Source organism: Pinus tabuliformis, chromosome 8 (genome assembly GCF_031772625.1).
Source record: "Pinus tabuliformis cultivar Carrire ecotype Pingquan chromosome 8, CPIR1, whole genome shotgun sequence".
Lineage (NCBI taxonomy): Eukaryota > Viridiplantae > Streptophyta > Pinopsida > Pinales > Pinaceae > Pinus > Pinus tabuliformis.
Window position 1 is genome coordinate 1,539,489,517 of NC_142294.1, and position 19,753 is coordinate 1,539,509,269.

The 19,753-nt window shown below is 41.1% G+C and overlaps 1 protein-coding gene across 3 annotated transcripts in view; it reads left to right on the plus strand.

Annotated features, from left to right (window-relative positions):
* The window catches only part of LOC149241800 (uncharacterized), a 253,403-nt gene that overhangs the window by 185,080 nt on the left and 48,570 nt on the right, over nucleotides 1-19,753 (plus strand). Inside the window, exon 7 of one of the 3 annotated variants that reach the window (XM_089367592.1) lies at nucleotides 18,051-18,150. The exons of 1 other annotated variant lie outside the window; for it this stretch is intronic. In XM_089367592.1, coding sequence (XP_089223718.1) covers nucleotides 18,051-18,150 — 100 coding nt within the window. Of the gene's footprint in view, nucleotides 1-18,050; nucleotides 18,157-19,753 lie in introns of all 3 variants that reach the window. One more of the 3 variants, XM_089367591.1, reaches the window with a different exon arrangement.

The window sequence follows — 19,753 nt, forward strand, 5'->3', positions numbered from 1 at the left end:
ATCAGTTTTTTTTAATGTTACAATTATTTTTGTAATATAAATATTAATTATAAGATAATTAAATGTATTTATTTAAAAGGGACAGGTGCTGAGTGATTTATAATCCCCTCAGAAGATAAATCGAAACAAAGCATTGGTGGAGTTTAGATACAACATCAAATAATCAAGTATAGAAGTTTGCTCTAATACATATAGTCAATATAATTAAAAAATATTAGAATATTATTGGGTATTTCAATCCAAATACTAGTTCACAAGATTTTCAGTTGCAACACATAGAAAAAGGATCAAATTGAATTTAAAATCCATTAAAGAATAAGACATTCCACGTCATAATTAAGAAGCTTCAACCCATTATATTAATAGGAAATGATAACAATTCTTTCTACTACCCACCTAAAACAAAACGTATTGAGAGGATATAAATATTGGTAACTAAATAGTGTAGTAAGTAAATAATGTTTACATTTTGTTATATATAATTTTTTTAAAATTAATATATTATTATTATTATATATTTTAGAGGAATGTGTTATCCTTTCTACCCAAATCCAATTACCATAATTGATATGTTAAACTCATATCAAATATATTATTGTAATGGTTTCAAGCTTTGTTATTTATTAGCTTTATGTCTTGAAGATTTTAAATATTACCCTGGCCATTATCTTAAAAACCGGCCTAGATCCATCTTAACTCCGGATCTACCAAGCGTCGAGAGGGATCAAATATTTTGAGATGCAAACGTCTTTTAGAGTGAAAAGATATTTGATCCCTCTCAATGCTTGGTAGATCCAAAATTAAAATGGATCTACGCTGGTTTTAGTCATCCATGGCAAAGTATGAGAGGTGGTGGCATAATTTGCTACCTTGGGGTCCATTTGGAGGTAATGTTTCCCTTGGCTCTATGTGGGAGTGGTGCCTTCAAAAGTCACAATGTAAAATTCAATGTTGGATGTACAGGGATCTTCCCTTATCTAGAAAACTTATAGTCCTTGGTAAAATCCTCAAGGCTAGTCATGTCAATTGTGTCTCCCACTAATTTTCCTCAAATACTTAGTTTGACCCCAAGTAACATGACATGTCCTCCTCCCTCGTGTCACATATTTCACATGTCAGACATGGTATTTGGGTGAAATGCGTCTGACACGAGTTTGACTACAGGACACGAGTTTGACAGGTGTTGGACATGAGCCCTACTAGTGTCCCCAAATTCGGACATGTGTCTAGTGAAAAAAGAATTTTAAAATTGACTCATTTCCTCATTCTCATGCAATTTAGTCACGGGTTTGGAGCTCTCAAAGGTTTTGGAGTGCAACTAAGGGTGATTAAGCAATGCTACAAGGGATTCCAAGTGTTGGGAAGTGGATTTTGTTGATGAAGGGTAGCATCAGATGTGCTCTAGCCATGAAATTTGGTGGAGAGGTTGGGGCACATGAGATCTCCAATACCCAGAAAGGGTTTGCGCAGATTCTAAACAGATGAGGAGATATTAAAATAATTAATATTTTTAATGGAGTCCCTAAGTCTAAACTTAGGAAAATAAAATATTAATGTGTATTAATATGAATCTGTGTTAGAATGGTCCAAAAGACATGGATCAATCTAGATCTAATATTAGTCGTTGATTAGGGACTTAATCTCGGCTGTTGAGATGTCAACAGGAAAAGTATAAGAGGAGGTTTGAGAGTCACTTGGAGAATACACCAGAGTGATCAGTCATTCTATTCTATAGAGCAGGGTTTGCTAAGAGAGATAGAATCGGTGAACGAGAGAGCAGCTGAGGGGCATTGAGTACAGAGAAATAGAGAAGGCAGAGAGTGCTGGGAAAGCAGCGCAGCAGCCAATGAGAGTGACGCAGAGCCAGCAAGGGCTCATGCAGGGCCACGCCGAGGCAGCCAAGTGTTGCGCAAAGCACCAGAGGGGCCAGCGTAGCTGACACAGAGGCTCCCAAAGCTGACGCAGGGCCTCCTGGGGCTGACGCAGGCCAAGGAAGGCTGACGCAGGGCCAACGCTGGGCTAGGAGAGGCTGATGCAGTCTAGATTGGGCAGACGCTAGGGTTGCAGAGCAATTTTGTGTTGAGGAACTGCCGGAAGGATTTTTCGGGGTTTCAGCCAGGAGATTTCTCTCAAACTGTGAGGTATAGCTGCTAAGGAAATTCTTTGTTGGGTAGGCCAGTTTCGACACCCAGATTGTACTCTAATATTGCTTAATAAGAAAACCCTTAGATAGCTACACTGGTTTTCCCACATTGGGTTTTTCTGGGGACATTGGTCCAAAAATAATGGTGTCATGTGGTGTGTTTGTTCTTGTTTCTTTTAGTTGCTGATCTGTAATATGTTGAGCATGCACTGGTGTTTATTTTCAGTATTTACTTTGTAAATAACTTGTTAAAGAAAAATAACAAGTAGGAAGGAATAAATTAGAAAAAGTGCATGAAGGGTTTCTAAACTAAGAAAACTCAACATGGTATCAGAGCATGGTTGCAGATCATAGGAGGACTAAAAGACATCAGCCGAGCGAAGCAATAGCAGTAGAAAACAGTTGTCCTGAGGTGACAGAAGCTGTTTCTAGCAGTGCAGAAGCCAAGAAGTGTGATGCAGAGCCAACTAGAGCCATGCAGAAGAAGCCGAGAACTGCGCAGAGCCTCAGAGAGGCCAGCGTTGCTGACGCAGAGGGCCAGAGGGTTGACGCATGGCATCCTAGGGCTGACACAAACCCATCTGGGGTGACACAGAACCAGCGTGAGGTAGAGAGGGGCTGACGTAGTTCACAGAGAGGCAGTCGCTGGAGTCTAGAAGGCTGCATAAATATTGCAGAGTGGAGCTGATGAGGTATTGTAATCAGAACAATACTTGACAGAGCAGGGCCAGAGGAGTTGTTACCGAGGGTTTCTAGCCGAGGAACCTGGATTAGCAGTGCAGTTGCACCAGACGATTAGAGTAGGGGGCATCTCGACAAGTGGCAGGAGGATTTCTAGGAGGGAAATCAAGACTCAGAGGGAGTCCAGATGAGAACTTCTAGACGGGAAGTAGAGACTTAGAGGAGTCGAACAGAGAACTTCCAGGAGGGAAGTAGAGGAGCATCATGGCACTACACGGGGTAAGAGACCAGGATAGACTGGACGGAGCATCGAACTTCGCAGTCTGGAAGGCCAGAATCTTATCAGTGCTTGACAAGAATCGTGTCAAGAACTTCGCCTTGAAGACAATAGCTATCCCAGTCAACCCAAATGATAATGACAAGTACGAAGAGGCGATGGCAAGGACCAAGTGCATTATCCTTGACGGGGTCAAGGATCATGTGGTACCACATATAGCTGAGAAGGAAATGACAGTTGAGATGTGGGAGGCTCTCAAGAACCTATACCAACATACTTCTATGCAGAGAAGAATGCTGCTTGAGAATCAGATGAGGTCGTATCAGATGAAGAAGGGTCAAACGATTGACTCCTTCCTCGGAGGACTGAATGAGATTCGAGATCAGTTGACTGCTATAGGAGCGACACTGGATCAGGAGCTCATGGTGAGGAGAGCCCTGAATGCTGTCTCAGAAGAGTGGGAAGTGTTTGTCCAGAGCATCCTGGGCAGAGGGACTCTCCTACCTTGGGACGAGATGTGGGCATCTCTTCGCTAGGAAGAGATCAGACGGCAGTCAAAGACAGGTAGCAGCAGCAAAGGGATCAAGGTCAAGTCGGAGGAGGAGTATGTGGCCCTAGCATCTGAGGGAAAGCAAGAAAAGTGGAAGAAGAAAGATCTCTCCAAGATCAAGTACTTCCACTGTGGGGAGATGGGTCATTATGCGACCCAGTGCCCAAGGAAGAAGAGTAAGGGAGAGTCTTCCAAGACTAAGGCAATGCTAGCACGGGCAGAGAAGGAAGTTTTGACAGATGATGACTGTGCCATGAGTGCACACGCGCCGCTTGAGCAGAAGTGGGGAGACATTGAGCTGTAGTTAGGCGGACTACAAGCGATAAGGGGCAGGATCCTTGAGGTACCCAGCCTCTTGGATTAGACCTTGCTACGGGAGCCTCGCCGAGGAGCAGCAAGGTTGGCTGAGTGGGTAGAGACGGATGCGGATGGAGCGATAGAGAGAGCTACAGTGCAGGAGTCCCAAGACAGCGCAGAGCTAGTAGGCTACAGCAGTGCGAGAGGCACAAGAGTGTTGCACCAGTGCAGGAAGGCATAGAGAGGTGTGCAACGGTGCGAGATGCAGGGAGTTGTTGCAGCAGCGCAAAGGTCAGAGAGAGGGAGCACTTGTCAGTGGCAGAGGGAGCTTCAGCATCAATGGGTGTTTCTAGCCCAACAGGGAGGTCAGTTGGGAGATCAATTACTTACTTCTCAGTAACTGAGTTGCAGTGTAGCAATGGGCAGCACGATGCAACATGATGAGAGGAGGTGCAGTGCAGATGCAGTGTTGGGAGGAAGGACCAGCGACAACACAGATGCAGAGGGAGCTGTCGTACAGATGCAGCAGTGGAAGTGGCAGAACCATGGGCAGCAGTGCAGAGGATGTTGGGTAGGAAGGCCTAGCATTAGCATAGGTACCGATGCCGGATGATCAGAGTAATACTCAGTCAGGCGTATTGCTAGAGCATAGTCCTTGCTAAGAGGGAGTGTTGATGAAGGGTAGCATTGGATGTGCTCTAGCCATGAAATTTGGTGGAGAGGTTGGGGCACATGAGATCTCTAATACCCAAAAAGGGTTTGGGTAGATTCTAAACAGATGAGGATATATTAAAATAATTAATATTTTTGATGGAATCCCTAAGTCTAAACTTAGGGAAAATAAAATATTAATGTGTATTAATATGAATCTGTGTTAGAATGGTCCAAAAGACATGGATCAAGCTAGATCTAATCTTAGCCATTGATTAGGGACTTAATCTCGGGCATTGAGATGTCAACAGGAAAATTATAAGAGGAGGCTTGAGGGTCACTTGGAGAATACACCAGAGTGATCAGTTATTCTATTCTCTAAAGCGGGGTTTGCTGAGAGAGATAGAATCAGTGATTAGGAGAGCAGTTGAGGGGCATTGAGTACAGAGAAACAGAGAAGGTAGAGAGTGTACCGAGAAAACAACGCAGCAGCCAACGAGAGTGATGCAGAGCTAGCAAGGGCTCACGCAGAGGCAACCAAGTGTTGCGCAGAGCACCAGAGGGGCCAGCGTAGCTGACTCAGAGGCTCCCAGAGCTGATGCAAGGTCCTTGGGGCTGACGCAGGCCAAGGAAGGCTGACGTAGGGCCAACACTGGGCTAGGAGAGGCTGACGTAGGGCCAGCACTGGGCTAGGAGAGGCTGACGCAGTCTAGATTGGGTAGACGCTGGGGTTGCAGAGCAGTTTTGTGCTGAGGAACTACCGGAAGGATTTTCTGGGGTTTCAGCCAGGAGATTTCTCTCAAACTGTGAGGTATAGCTGCTAAGGAAATTCTCTGTTGGGTAGGCCAGTTTCAACACCCAGATTGTACTCTGATATTGCTTAATAAGAAAACCCTCAAATAGCTGCATCGATTTTCCTGCATTGGGTTTTTCCGGGGACATTGATCCAAAAATAATGGTGTGTTTGTTCTTGTTTCTTTTAGTTGCTGATTTGTAATATGTTGAGCATGCATTGGTGTTTATTTTCAGTATTTACTTTGTAAATAACTTGTTAAAGAAAAGTAACAAGTAGGAAGGAATAAATTAGAAAAAGTGCATGAAGGGTTTCTGAACTAAGTAAACTTAGAAACTTCAATAGATTTGTCCAATCCCTACTAATGCTATGCAATTAATGCTAATGTTAAATTCTTAGAGTAAAAGTGACATTCATTTTCAGTGTTTTACTTAAATTTTTAGCATTACCATTAATTAACTCAGGATGTTTGAGAGTGGTTTCGACCTCATCCAATTTCATATGGAGAAAGTAGAATTTTAGATCCCACTCAAAATCCAATAAACTTAATAGTTTTCAAGATTTCAACATTGGGGGGATTGCAATGTTTCTCTTGGAGTTTGTCATGTATGAGGGTATGGAACTAACATTAAACTAAGAGGACCAATCCCTCTATGTTCCTCGATGTTGGTGGCATTGACTATTGAACTCCTTTGTCACAACCGTAGTAAAAGTGTACTAATCACTCAAACAAAATCTCAATTTGACATGTTAAGCTTTTTCTATCTTAGTTTAATGCATAGAGGGTGATATTGATGATGAGTATCCCAATATAGGTAATGATTTTGATGATATGTATCCGAATATAGGTAATGATTTTGATGATATGTAGTACCAGAGATTTGTTGTAGCATGATTTTTTTGGGTTCTACAGGCCATTTAGGGCCTCTTTGTTGATGTAATTTTGGTTTAGAGATGGATTGAACTCAATGCTTTTTTGGTTATATGCATTAATTGTATGATTCAATTTGTATCATAAATTCATAATCATGTAAATGTTTTATATATTTCATATGTTATGTGCAATTCACTAATTTGTTATATTTTTTAATATATAATATATAAAATGCCCTTTGTGTCATGTTCTGAGGGGTCACCATGTCATGTGTTGGATACTTGTATTTTTGTGTCCTCCATGCCCCGTGAGGTTGATTTCATTGGCACTTTGCACTTTAGAGGAAGATGACATTGTATTAGAGTTGTTTCATTGTATCTTTGCTGGAAACCTAGATGTGATGATTTTAATGACTCTTTGATCTCTATATCTACATTTGAAAAATAGATTCTTAGTGAATGAGGTGTACATTTCATGGCTAAAGGTGTTAGTTTTTGTAGCATCGAAGGTGTTCTAGTCTCGAAACTTTGTGGAGAGGCTATAACACAAGAGTTCTCCAAAACCCAGAATCCGTTTATGGAAATTCCACATAGAGATAGCTCAATCAAATTAATTGACCATAATTAAAAATTTCCTAAGTCTAACTTAGGTAAAATGGTTAGTTAATAGCAATTAATTGAGAAATGTGTGAATTATGTCGAAACTCACATAGATCGACTTGGAGATGATCTTAGCCATTGATTAAGTTTTAATCTTGGTCGTTGGAGTCCTAACTGGAGATTATAAGAGGAGGTCGATGGGTAGATGGAGAATACACCTGTGCAGATGCTTAGTTGCCTAGGCAGTTTGAATTCCCAATTGCAGGAGTGATTCAGCAGTGGAGATCAAGCCAGTAGGCGAGTAGTAGGTGGCAGAAGAGGTTAACAGTGTTTGGAGGAAGGATTTCCAGTTCCAGAGGGTCAGAAAGAGGAGGCTGAAATTTATCCCCAGGAGGCTGCACAGAGCCTCAAGATAAGCAGTTCGATTTCACTGAAGGAAAGGAAGTTTTCACTTCCAGAGGCTGGGAAGATTTTCCAGAGTGTCAGAGAGATTTTCCCAGTGTGCAACAAGTAGGACGGCTTGATTGGTAGCAGTTTCGGGCTGAGCATAAGAGGGTCTGTGCAGAAGTGACACAAGGCCTGCGTAGAGGGTTTGGACGACTAGCTTCTCAGAGGCAGTCAAGTGCTGAGATTGCTTGGAGTGAGGGTAAAATCCCTTAGTATGTTTTTGCTAGTATTTATCTTGGATAGAATCATCAGATTGGCGACATTTTATTGTATGTAGAATTTCTGTTGCAAATAATAAATTACAAACCCTCAGCGGCTGCACCGGTTTCCCACATTGGGTTCTTCTTTGGAATTTTGTCCAAAAACAACAATGTCATAATTTGTTTGTGTGCTAGTATTTCTCAGTTCATGTTTTTTCTTCCACAGTATTTTATTTGGTGAAGAAATTGCAGTGTGAATATTTTGTTATTTTGCTGTAAACAAAATAAATTGCATAATTAATTTTTCAGTGGGAAGAAATATTTCCAGTTGTTGCATTTCAAGGAATTTTCACATGGTATCCGAAAGAATTTGACGGGCATGATGCTTAGAGGCCGAAGAGAGAAAATTTCGCTGTTCGGATGGAGAAACATGTTGAAATTTTCTGGGGCTATGCAGTGCCTACGCTGGTAGTGCAAATTGCTAGCAAGGGTTCGATTTTTTTAGTTGTAGGTGGCATAAAAATTTGACCTGTCCAAAAAAACGATTCTAGCGGGCAAAGGGAGCAACAACAACACATATTTTCATAGAGCAGGTTTCTTGTCTAGGCACAAAGGGTTTTGCAGCAGTTGCAGTAGCATAATTAGTGCCAGAAGGAAGAGGAAGTGCACACACAGAGGGAGATTTCTCTCAGAGGGTTTCTAGTTCAGAAATCCAAATTTCCAGTTGCAGCCAGTAGTAGTTGCAAGCGAATTTTCTCACTACAAAAGGGAGTGCGAATAGTAGAGTTAGCAACCGAGCAAGAGAAAGAGGGATATTTCCACCCCGGGTCGAGTTTTTGCAGAGATGGCCACAGTCGGGCTTAGAGATTAGGATAGGTTGGAAGGAGCGTCCAACTATATCACTTGGGAGGCCAAGATGTTATTCCTGTTGGACGAGCTGGGCTGAAAATCTGTAATATCCCCAATTTTGTGAGCATGGGAATTTTGCCCATTTTTGGTAATATTAATTAAAATGGGCAACTAGTATTTTGGAGAAAGGTGGCAAGTACCGTTTTATTGCAGATTGGCGACAAATTATTATTTCATTAAAATGGTGGAAAAAGTAACTAAGTGGAAAATGGCCCCCATCAATAAAATAATATTAAAAGGAGTCTAGAAGGATGGAGAGAAAATATAAAAGGAGGAGGGACTCATTTTATGGATCATCTTTTGACTATTTCACTTAGCACTTCATATTCTCTTGGAGCTATTTAGCGCAAGGGTAGAGTGTTGTTTAGCACAAGAATCCCAGGCAGGATGCCACCCCATCTTCTGAGGATTTCGAGTGCCTCTCTAGTTGGGAATTCAGAGAATCCATTGCTGGGCTTTGATAGAACTTCATTGATAGCTGTAGTTCCAGCTCTGAGTATTTTCTGGGCATAGAGGAATTCAACTTATTCATTGTGGTCCAACATACAACAAGTTGGACATACAACAAGTTGGAGTCTGGGTTATTTGCAGGAGGATTTTCCTAGTTGGAGTCGGGAATTTTGTGGTGATTTTGCAGGGATAGAGAGCAACAAATCTGTGGGACAAAATTCTCTTCATTTGGAAGTATGTAGGGGTTTCTAGATTAGCCTGCATAAGGGAAGAAGAGAAAAGAATTGTGGAGAGATAAGGGTTGGAGATTAGAGGTAAACCTTAAGGAAAAATTTAGCCAGTGTCCAATTTGGGCATAATTCCGTAATATCAAACCGTGGGGCGTTTTTTGGCTAGATGTGGCGATTTGCATTTGTTGGGGATCGCCGGTGGTCGGGGGATTCAAGCCAAACCCTTTATGGGATTTTGTGGGTTTGGTGAAAGGAGTCCAGGGTTAATTTCGTAGAATTTTCTCGGCAGTATTTTTGGTAGAAATTAGTTTTCTAGTGAGTAGCCAATAACATAAATTATTGGAGAAGGTCGTAGTTCACTCTGGGACCATTTCCACCACTTGGATCCGTGAGAATTTTCTGCGTTATTCTGGGTTCCTTGTGAGGACGATCCAATTAATTTCCTAGAATATTTTTGAGCAGTTTAGAGGATTGAAACACCAATTCCATTCCATCCAGCAGTAGCAAAATTTACTAGGCCAGTGCAAAGACTTGGGGAGAGCAGTTTCCAGCACTTGGGCAACTCCATTTTCACTTGGGACTTGACTAGCTTGTTGTAGCAAGCCCAGGTCCCTCTTCTTCATTTATATGTACCTTGTTTTCTCAGTTAATAAAATGGCTCAGCTCTTGGTACAATTTCCGGTGCAATTTGTCATTATGCTAGTGTGTTAGTTTTATGATTACATGTTTATGCTTTATTTGTTGTTATCACTTAATATTTCTCACTAGGAATATTACAAAATCTATGCAAAAAAAGTTGTGGCAGAACCTATCGATGCAGATCAATAGAAAGAATTCAAGAAGGAGATGGCCAAGGCGAGGCGGATGATCCTGGATGGAGTCCGGTATGAAAATTCGGAATCTCTGAATCACTACTGCAACAACTGATTATATTTCTCCTATTGAATCAAGTTATTTATAGTATTATATGGTAAACATCAAAATAAATACAACTGCAACCTTCACAAATTAAATAATATGCGGAAACAAGAACTGAGCAAGAAAGAAATAGCACACACAAGTGACATCGTTGTTTTTGGAGAAAATTAGAAATGTCCCTAGAAAAACCCAATGCAGGAAAACCAATGCAGTAGCTGAGGGTTTGTATTATTATGCAGTAATTTTGAGTATAATTCTTCAAATGCCCAAACTGGCAATCCTATATAGAGATCTAACTAGACAAAATGATAGTGAGATGATCTCATCCTGTCACTGGGAAATTTGACACTGATTTGTGATGGAGATGAGCCTTTGCACTGTCTCTACACAGTGCTGCATCACACCCATGCAGTTACTGCGTCATTGCTGTTGGGACTGCGCTACATCTCCTCTTAATCCTCTGCTCACTGGAAACTTCGGCTCTCTGGCCTCCCGGTCTCACACCTCGACTCCGACACTAGATCCTGATTGTTCCCCAGTAGAAATACAGACTCCCTCTGAAGCTCTGCGCTACCACAACATAGCTCTATGCTGCCTCTGCGTGGCCCCGTGCTGGCTCTCCGGACTACTCTCTGTTCGCTCTACCTTGCACTCTTCGGATCTAGAAAACTTCCTCTGGAAAATTGTCCCTGCCCCTCACTGCAAGAAATCTCCTCGATCACCTTATCCGACAATTGCTACATTGCTCCCATGAAAAAATCGATCCTGATCTCTTACTCGATGTGTTTTCCAAATGCCCATCAAGCCTCTTCTTATAATCCTCTCGTTGATCAATCAACGGCCCAGATTAGATTCTAATCAATGGCTCAAATCATTTTGGCTTGATCCTCGCCTTCTTCTAGAAGTTTCACCCCTAGTTTAATTAATACCCTTTAGTTATTTTAATTTCCTAAGTTTAGACTTAGGCATCCATTAAAAATAATTCATTATTTTAATAAAACTGTTTTCGGTTGGAATTTCCCAAACGATTTCTGGATATTTTGGAATACATGTGTCCTAGCCTCCCTGCAAATTTTGAGGCTTAGAGCACATCTAATGTTACCAGAACTCAACATCCAGGACCATATAGTCTCGCATATATCTGGCAAGAACACTTCAAGAAGATGTGGGATGCCCTCGCAGGGTTTTTTCAGAATCCTTTCGAGCAATGGAAGATGTTATTGAAGGAAAAACTAAGAAACATTAGGATACAAAAGGGTGAAGGCATAGATTTGTTTCTCACCAGAATTTAGGATATCAGGGATCAACTTGCAACCATGGGGGAAGCATATCAACCTATAGAGCTTGTGCGTTTTGCCCTAAAAAATGTTTCAAAGGAATGGGAGGTCTTCGTCTAAGGCATTTTGGGACGAGATACATTACTAGGGTGGGATCGGGTATGGTCAGACCTACAATAGGAGGAGATGAGGCGAACTCTAGTAAAGAGCTCCATCAATGGTAGCAGCGGCAACAACAAGGGATTGAAAGGGGTGAATGAGGAAGATAATGTGGCCCTTTTATCAAAGGGGAAAGCAAAAGGTCCCATCCAAGGACAAGGCTTGTAGTGATAAAAGAAGAAGAAGAAGGATTTGTCAAAGATCAAGTGTTTCAGGTGTGGCGAGTTTGGCCACTACAGTACTCAGTGTCCTCTGAGGAAGAAGGACAAGAAGGAGAAGTAGGATCAGGCGACAACATCCACAGAGATAGACAAACATTCCTCTAGGCTATATGAAGACTGTGCCATCTTTGCAGCTATACATCCAAGAGTGAGGTGAGGCGATGTGGAACTTTAGTCCTAGAGTTGCACAAAGGTTTGGGTAGGGTCCATTGAGGTAAGCATCAAATGGTGTTTCCTCATGTATCAATACCTTGTTACAGGGGCCCATAGTATTCAGTAGCAGGAGGATCAGTGTTAGTTGATGCAGTTAGTTCTAGAGCGATAGTTGCAGACTAGAGGCAGTCAGATGCTGAAGAGCGCAGAGCAGTGTTGATAACAGTGCAACAGGCACAATGCAGAATCAACAACAACGCAAATTTCCTGTGAAAATTTGGAAACCTCGAATCCTACCGCACCAACTGATTTAGTTTCTTCTATTTGTTAAATACCTGAACAAATTATTTACGACATCCTACAGTAAATATTGAATTAATACATTGCAACCTTCACAAATACAATACTGTGGAAGAAAAATAATGCTGGAAGAGATGCACACATACACAAATACACAATTATGTTTGGACCATTGTCCCCTAAAAAACCCTACTTGGGAAAACCGGTGTAGCAACTGAGGATTTTATTATTATGCAATAGTAAATCTGAGTACACATCTATGGATGCTCAAATCTAGCAATCCATACAGATAAATGACTGACAAAACTCTAGAGAGAAAAATCTCACTCTCACCGGTGATCCGACACTGACCTTGGCTCAAGATGAGCTGCTCTTTGCTTCCTCTGTGCAGTCCCTACGCCAGCGTACGCAGTTCTACGTCACACAACTTGAACCAATGTCTCTCTTGCTAACTAATCGGCTGTTGTTTGGGAAATGGACTCTCCTAGCCTTCAGGCTCCCACTCCGGCTTCTAGCACTGAATCATTGCTTCTCCCTAGCAAAATACAACTTCCCCTCTGAAGCACTGCGCTGCCTCTCTGTGGAACTCTCTGTCTCTTTGCTATGCACTCACCGGACTGGAAAATCTTCCTCCCAGCCTTACTATCCCTGCCCCTCTCTCACTGCTTCAATCTTACTGAATCACTTCCGACAACACACAACTGCTACTTTGAAGATCAATTTCTTAGCAAAATCGAATCCTTGGTGTCTCAAGTGTGTTCTCCAACCCCCATCAAATTTCTTCTTATAATCTCTCGTTGAGACATCAACGACCAAGATTAAAACATAATCGATGGCTAAGATTAACTAGAACTTGATCCATGTCTTCTTCTAGAAGATTCTCACCATGACTTAATTAATACCCTTTAATTAATCAGTTTTCCTAAGTTTAGACTTAGGAACCATTAAAAAAAAGATTAATTATTTTAATTAAGTCATCTCTAGGTGGCATTTCCAGAAACAATTTCTGGGTTTTGGAGAATACATGTATTCTAGTCTCTCCACCAAATTTCATGGCTAGAACATGTTCGATGCTACAAAAACTAACACTCCCTCTTAGCAAGGAATGTGTTCTAGCGCTGCAACCAACTGAAGCAACATGTTGTCTCTGCACCATCTTCTGTTATGCTGCTGATGTCTGGCTACTGTTGCCCATCAACTACTGCGCAACTTTGATAACACTGCATCTATGCTGCTGCTCGCCCTACTGAACTGCTACCGATGTTGCATCTGCACTACAACTCCCTCTTCATCTACTGCTGCTGCAACTGCAACTGAAAAGCATCCAAAATACTGAATCAACTGTAATCAGTATGATGCATCTTGTCACCCGAGTCCTAATTGCTGCTAGACTCTGTGTTGTCACTGATACCTTTACGCTGCTGCTGACTTTGCTCTGTGCCAACTGCACTGCTTCCAACCCTGCACTGTGCTGCCTAGTATCTGACCACTACTAGCTACTGCATCTGTCACTTTGGCCCTTGACTGCACCAACTACCACTGATCCATCATGCTAATGTATGTTATGGCCTCTCGTAGCAAGGTATTGATCCATGAGGTGGACCTCCTAAAGAATCCTGCCCATCCTGTAGCTCTCTGGGGCTACAAAACCAAATCATCCCACCTCACTCTTGGAGGTACATCAGTGATTTTGGCAAAATCTTCCTCCAATCTGGAGGACAACTTGTCAATCTCTGCGGATGCAGCCTTTTAGTCCTACTTCTCCTCCTTGTCCTTCTTTATGAGATGAAATTGAGTGCAGTAGTTGCCAAGCTCATCACATTTAAAGCATTTCACCTTGGAAACATCCTTCTTCCTCCTGCGCTGCTCCTACTGCCCCTTTGATGTGAGGGCCACATTCTCCTCTTCCTTCACTTGCTTCTTCCCACTATTGTTGGTGCTGCCAATGATGGTGGTCTTCACCAAATCTCGTCTCTTCTCCTCTTGTTGCAGATCATCCCACATACGATCCCAGTGTGACAACTTTTCTTTGCCCAGAATACTCTGGACGAAGACCTGCCATTCTTCGGAAACGTTGTTTAGAGAAAACCGCACCAATTTTGTAAGCTGAGGCACTGACCCTACTGCGAACAACTGGTCTTTGATTTCCTAAAGCCTAGTGAGGAAGGGGTCTATGCACTCCCCTTTCTGCATCCTTGTGCATCTCAGCTTCTCCTCAAGATACATCTTTCGTTGCTCAGAAGATCCCTCGTATAGTGTAGCAAGTGTCTCCCACATCTGTCGGGCAGTATCTTTGCTAGTTATGTGAGACACCACGTGATCTCGAACCCCATCGAGAATCAACCTCTTTGCTTTCGCCATCTCCTTCTTGTAAGCCTTCCAAATCACATAGTTGGAGGCTCCCTCCTATCGATCCTGATCTCTCAGCCCTGCTGATGTCATCTCTACAATAATGTCGAATTCCTCCTCTTCTCCTTTGCGCAATTGCTGACTGACTCTATGCACTCCCTGCTGGAGTGGGCAAATTTGCTCACAACTACTGTTGCTCTGCTAGGAAAAATCGAACTTCTGGGCTAGAAGTCCCCTGAGAAAAGAATTCCCTCAGTGTGTGCTCTTCCTTCCTCCTGACGCTATTTTGCACTAGCAAACTACTGCAAAATAACTGCGTCCCAATTGAAGATTTGCTCTGCAAGGAAAATACTGTGTCTCCCTCTGCCTCTGGTAAGCTCTGATTTGGAAAATCTAATTTCTCTGTCGACTCTCTCAGAGAAATAAATTTTCCTCAAAAACTGACCCTCCTGGCCCAAGGACTGCGCTGCCTCTTGAGGGTTTCAAACTACTGCCTCTGTAGAGATTCAAAATTCCTCCTTCCTTCTGCTATTGAGCTCTCCGTCTTATGATTTGTGCTTTGATACCATGTGAAAATTCAGAAACCCCGAATCCTACTGCAACAACTGATTTAGTTTCTTCTATTTGTTAAATACTTGAACAAATTATTTATTGCATCCTACGGTAAATATCGAAACTAATACACCGCAGTCGTCACAAATAAAATACCGCAGAAGAAAAATAATGCTGGAAGAATAGATGCACACGCACACAAATACACAATATTTTTGGATCAATGCCCCCAAAAAAACCCGACTTGGGAAAACTGATGCAACAACTGAGGGTTTTATTATTATGCAATAGTAAATCTGAGTACAAATCTATGGATGCTCAAATCTAGCAATCCATACAAAGAAATGACTGACAGAAGTCTAGTGAGAAAAATATCACTCTCATCGGTGATCCGACACTGACCTTGGCTCAAGATGAGCTGCTCTCTGCTGCCTCTGTGCAGTCCCTGCATCAGCCTACGCAGTTCTGCGTCACACAACTCAGACCAATGTCTCTCTCGCTAACTGATCAGCTGTTGTCTGGGAAATGGACTCTCCTGGCCTCCGGGCTCCCACTTCGGCTTCTAGCACTGAATCACTGCTTCTCCCCAACAAAATACGGCTTCCCCTCTGAAGCACTGCGCTGCCTCTTTGCTCTGTGCTACCTCTTTGTGGAACTCTCTGTCTCTTTGCTATGCACTCACTAGACTGGAAAATATTCCTCTCGGCCTTACTATCCCTGCCCCTCTCTCACTGCTTCGATCTTACTGAATCACTTCCAGCAACACTCAACTGCTACTTTGAAGATCGATTTCTCAGTAAAATTGAATTCCTTGGTGTCACAAGTGTGTTCTCCAATCCCCATCGAATTTCTTCTTATAATCTCTCATTGAGACATCAACAGCCAAGATTAAAACACAATCTATGGCTAAGATTAACTAGAACTCGATCCATGTCTTCTTCTAGAAGATTCTCACCATGACTTAATTAATACCCTTTAATTAATCAGTTTTCCTAAGATTAGACTTAGGAACCATTAAAAAAAAGATTAAGTATTTTAATTAAGTTGTCTCTTGGTGGAATTTCTAGAAACAATTTCTGGGTTTTGGAGAATACATGTTTTCTAGCTTCCCCACCAAATTTCGTGGCTAGAACACATCTGATGCTACAAAAACTAACATTTCCTAGTGGATAGTGCAAAGGCTAGTAGTAATTAGAGCTCAAGAGACAGTTGTAGCACAGAGACAGTTGATTCAGTATTTTGGATGCTTCTCAATTGCTATAGTTGCAGTAGCAACAACAACAATTGACAGGGAGTTGGGTTGTAGTGTAGATGCAGAGTCGATAATAGTACAAATTGTACTGTGCGGTGTCAACAACAGCATGGATGCAACATTAGAGTTGCATAATAGTTGGTGGGCAGTGACAGGGTGTCACAGTGGCCAAACATCAACAGCGTGTATGGAGGATGTTACGGAGACAGGGTGTTGTGGCAGATTGTGCAACACTAGTGAGAGAACAACTTCCTTGCTAAGAGGGAGTGTTAGTTTTTGTAGCATAGGTGTTCTAGTCTTGAAACTAATTGGAGAGGCTAAAACACATGAGTTCTCCAAGACGCAAAAATCGTTCCTGAAAATTCCACCTAGAGATAGCTCAATTAAATTAATTGACCTTAATTAAAAATTTCCTTAGGAAAAATGGTTAATTAATAGTAATTAATTGGGAAAGGTGTGAATTATCTAGAGACTCACACAGATTGACTTTGAGATGATCTCAACCATTGATTAAGTTTTAATCTTGGTCGTTGGAGTCCCAACTGGAGATTATAAGAGGAGGTCGATGGGTAGATGGAGAACGCACCAGTGTAGATGCTTAGTTGCCCAGACAGTTTGAATTCCTAGTTGTATGAGTGATTCAACAGTGGAGATTGAGCCAGTAGGCGAGTAGCAGGTGGTAGAAGAGGTTAGCAGTATCTGAAGGAAGGATTTCCAGTTCCGGAGGGTCAGAAAGAGGAGGCCAAAATCTATCTCCAGGAGGCTGCATAGAGCCTCAAGATAAGGCTGTTTGTTTTGGCTAAAGGGAAGGTCGTTTTCAGTTCCAGAGGTCGAGAAGATTTTCTAGAGTGCTGGAGAGACATTTTCCTAGTTTGTAGCAGGCAAGACAACTTGATTGGCTGTAGTTCCGGGCTGAGTGTGAGAGGGTCTTTGCAGAAGTGTTGCAAGGCCTAGGCAGAGGGTTTGGATGACTAGATTTTCAGAGGAAGTCAGGTGTTGGGATTGCTTGGAGTGAGGGTAAAATCCTTCAATATATATATTTTTGCCAATATTTCTCTTGGATATAATCGCCAGATTGACAACATTTTATTGTACTCAAAATTTCTGTTGCAAATAATAAAATACAAGCCCTCAACTGCTGCACCGGTTTTCCCACATTGGGTTTTTCCAGGGACTTTGTCCAAAAACAACTGTGTCATAATTTTTGTGTGTGTGCTAGTATTTCTCAGTTCATGTTTTTGCTTCTGTAGTATTTTATTTGGTGAAGAAATTGCAGTGAATATTTCGTTATTTTGCCGTAAACAAAATAAACTGCATAATTAAATTTTCAATTAGAAGACATATTTCTAGTTGCTGCATTTCAAGGAATTTTCACAAATGGAACATTCATTATGAGAGATGTAAGGGGTTGTGAGCTTGGGGTATTGTTTGACCCAAAGGCCTTTTCTCATGTCCTTTAGGTAGACTTGTGGTTGTACATTATTGTTGTATCAAGGTTTTTCCAGAAGCACTATTTTTCAAAAGGAACTTTGGTTACAACTACACATAACAAGTCAGTTTAAAATATTTCTTGTACTCAACCCATTACATTCATATCTCATGTGAATAAATCAATAAAAAATTGTAATGATACTAATTATTTCAAAGTTAAACATCTAGTACTGGTGAGTTTAGTTGATTTCTTGTTGTCATAACAATATATTGCCTACAAGTTGCTATATGATTTTGTTTCTAATTATCTTCATATTTTGAGATTTCATAAATGCAGGTTAGGGGTGATATTGCAAGGTCAGTGTTATACATGGCATTACGTTATGGCTTTAACCAACCTCTAGGAAGCCATAATCTCCACGTCTCAGACTCACCAAGTATGGGTAAGCCTTTTGTGCTTGTAAAACTTCTTAGCAAGAAAAATATGTAAATCTTTTGTTAGTGATTAATATTTAGTCTTTTACATTTTAATGCTAAATATATTGGGGATTGAGATAGTGCATGTTTTGGTATTGTATATGATAAATTTCTAAACAACAATAGTTGAAAGAAAGAGCACACACCATAAAGTTGTTGCCACTGACTTGTCTCATTCCTTTGCAATGTCACATATATTCATTGTAGAAAATTGTGACAAAATTGGAGTTTGAAGGAAAAATTAGATCTTCAATTTTTCATGAACCTAACCTAAACTAAACATATCAAAATGAATTTTCTCACATGAAAAACACTAAAAGTGACATAGTTTTAAAATAATTGTTAAAAAGAGCTATGTTGCTAGGAAACGTGGGTTCGAGGACGGGTACAGGGACGCAAACGAGGACGGGTACATCATTTTTCAAAACAGGGTGCGTGGGTTCATCAGGGGTATATTATAATTTATATATACAATATATAAATATTATATTTTATAAATTATAATATATATGAATTTGTATATTTTTCAACTTTAAACAAGAAAACTAAAATATTTATGATTTAAACTTTAAATATTTAAACATGCAACCATTGAACATTCAACATTCACAATGAAATTTCAAAATTTCTAGTTTGATATCACGTGCAAATTGGAGTTACATACTACATTCAAAATTTTCCTTAAGGCATTTCCAAACAAGAACTAGGAAATTTTAAAATACTAAAATAAAAAAAACTAATAGTGAACAATGGCTTCCTCAAGCCATGTCATCAACATCCATGTCATCAGCATCACTCAGATATTTAGTTTGCATGTTCTCCGGGTAGGAATCACTCTCATCTTGAGGTTCTTGCTCATCCATAGCAACTAGAGGTAGCTCAATAAGGCCATTTGGTTGTATCTCCTCGTCCACACACATAGCATCATCTGTGTATTGGTCCCATCTCTTGAAAGGACCCTCCTTGTACCCAGGGTCTTTTCGAGATATGAGATGAAGTGTGCTATGAATGTACACTAAGTTCTCTGCCTTCTTTGAGCCCAACCTATTTCTCTTTACTGAATGGATAAAGGCATAAGTACTCCAATTCCTCTCGCAAGATGAAGAACTAGCTACCTAGAATATTAGGGGAAGCCCATTAAATTAATTAAAAATTTAAAAATAAAAACTAAAATGAACCCCAAAGAACCCGATTTTGGGGTTCCAGGTACCCATCATCAGGGTTCTCCATACCCGTCAAGACAAAAGAACTCAATTTTTTTAATGGAGAACCCGGTTCTTCATAGAAGAACCCAGTTCTTATGGGTTCTTCATAGAAGAACCCTGTTCTTATGGGTTCTTCATAGAAGAACCCTGTTCTTATGGGTTCTTCTCAGAAGCACTCGTACCCGAATCCGGTACTTGGGGATGGGAACCTGGGATGGGTTCGAGAACCCCACCCCCAGGTTCACAAACCTGTGCAACATAGAAAAAGAGATAACGTATTTTTAGTGCTTATAGGACCTTATCCTATATGCTCAATTCATGCAAATTGTTTGCATGCCTCACTGTGTTAAGGTTGCAT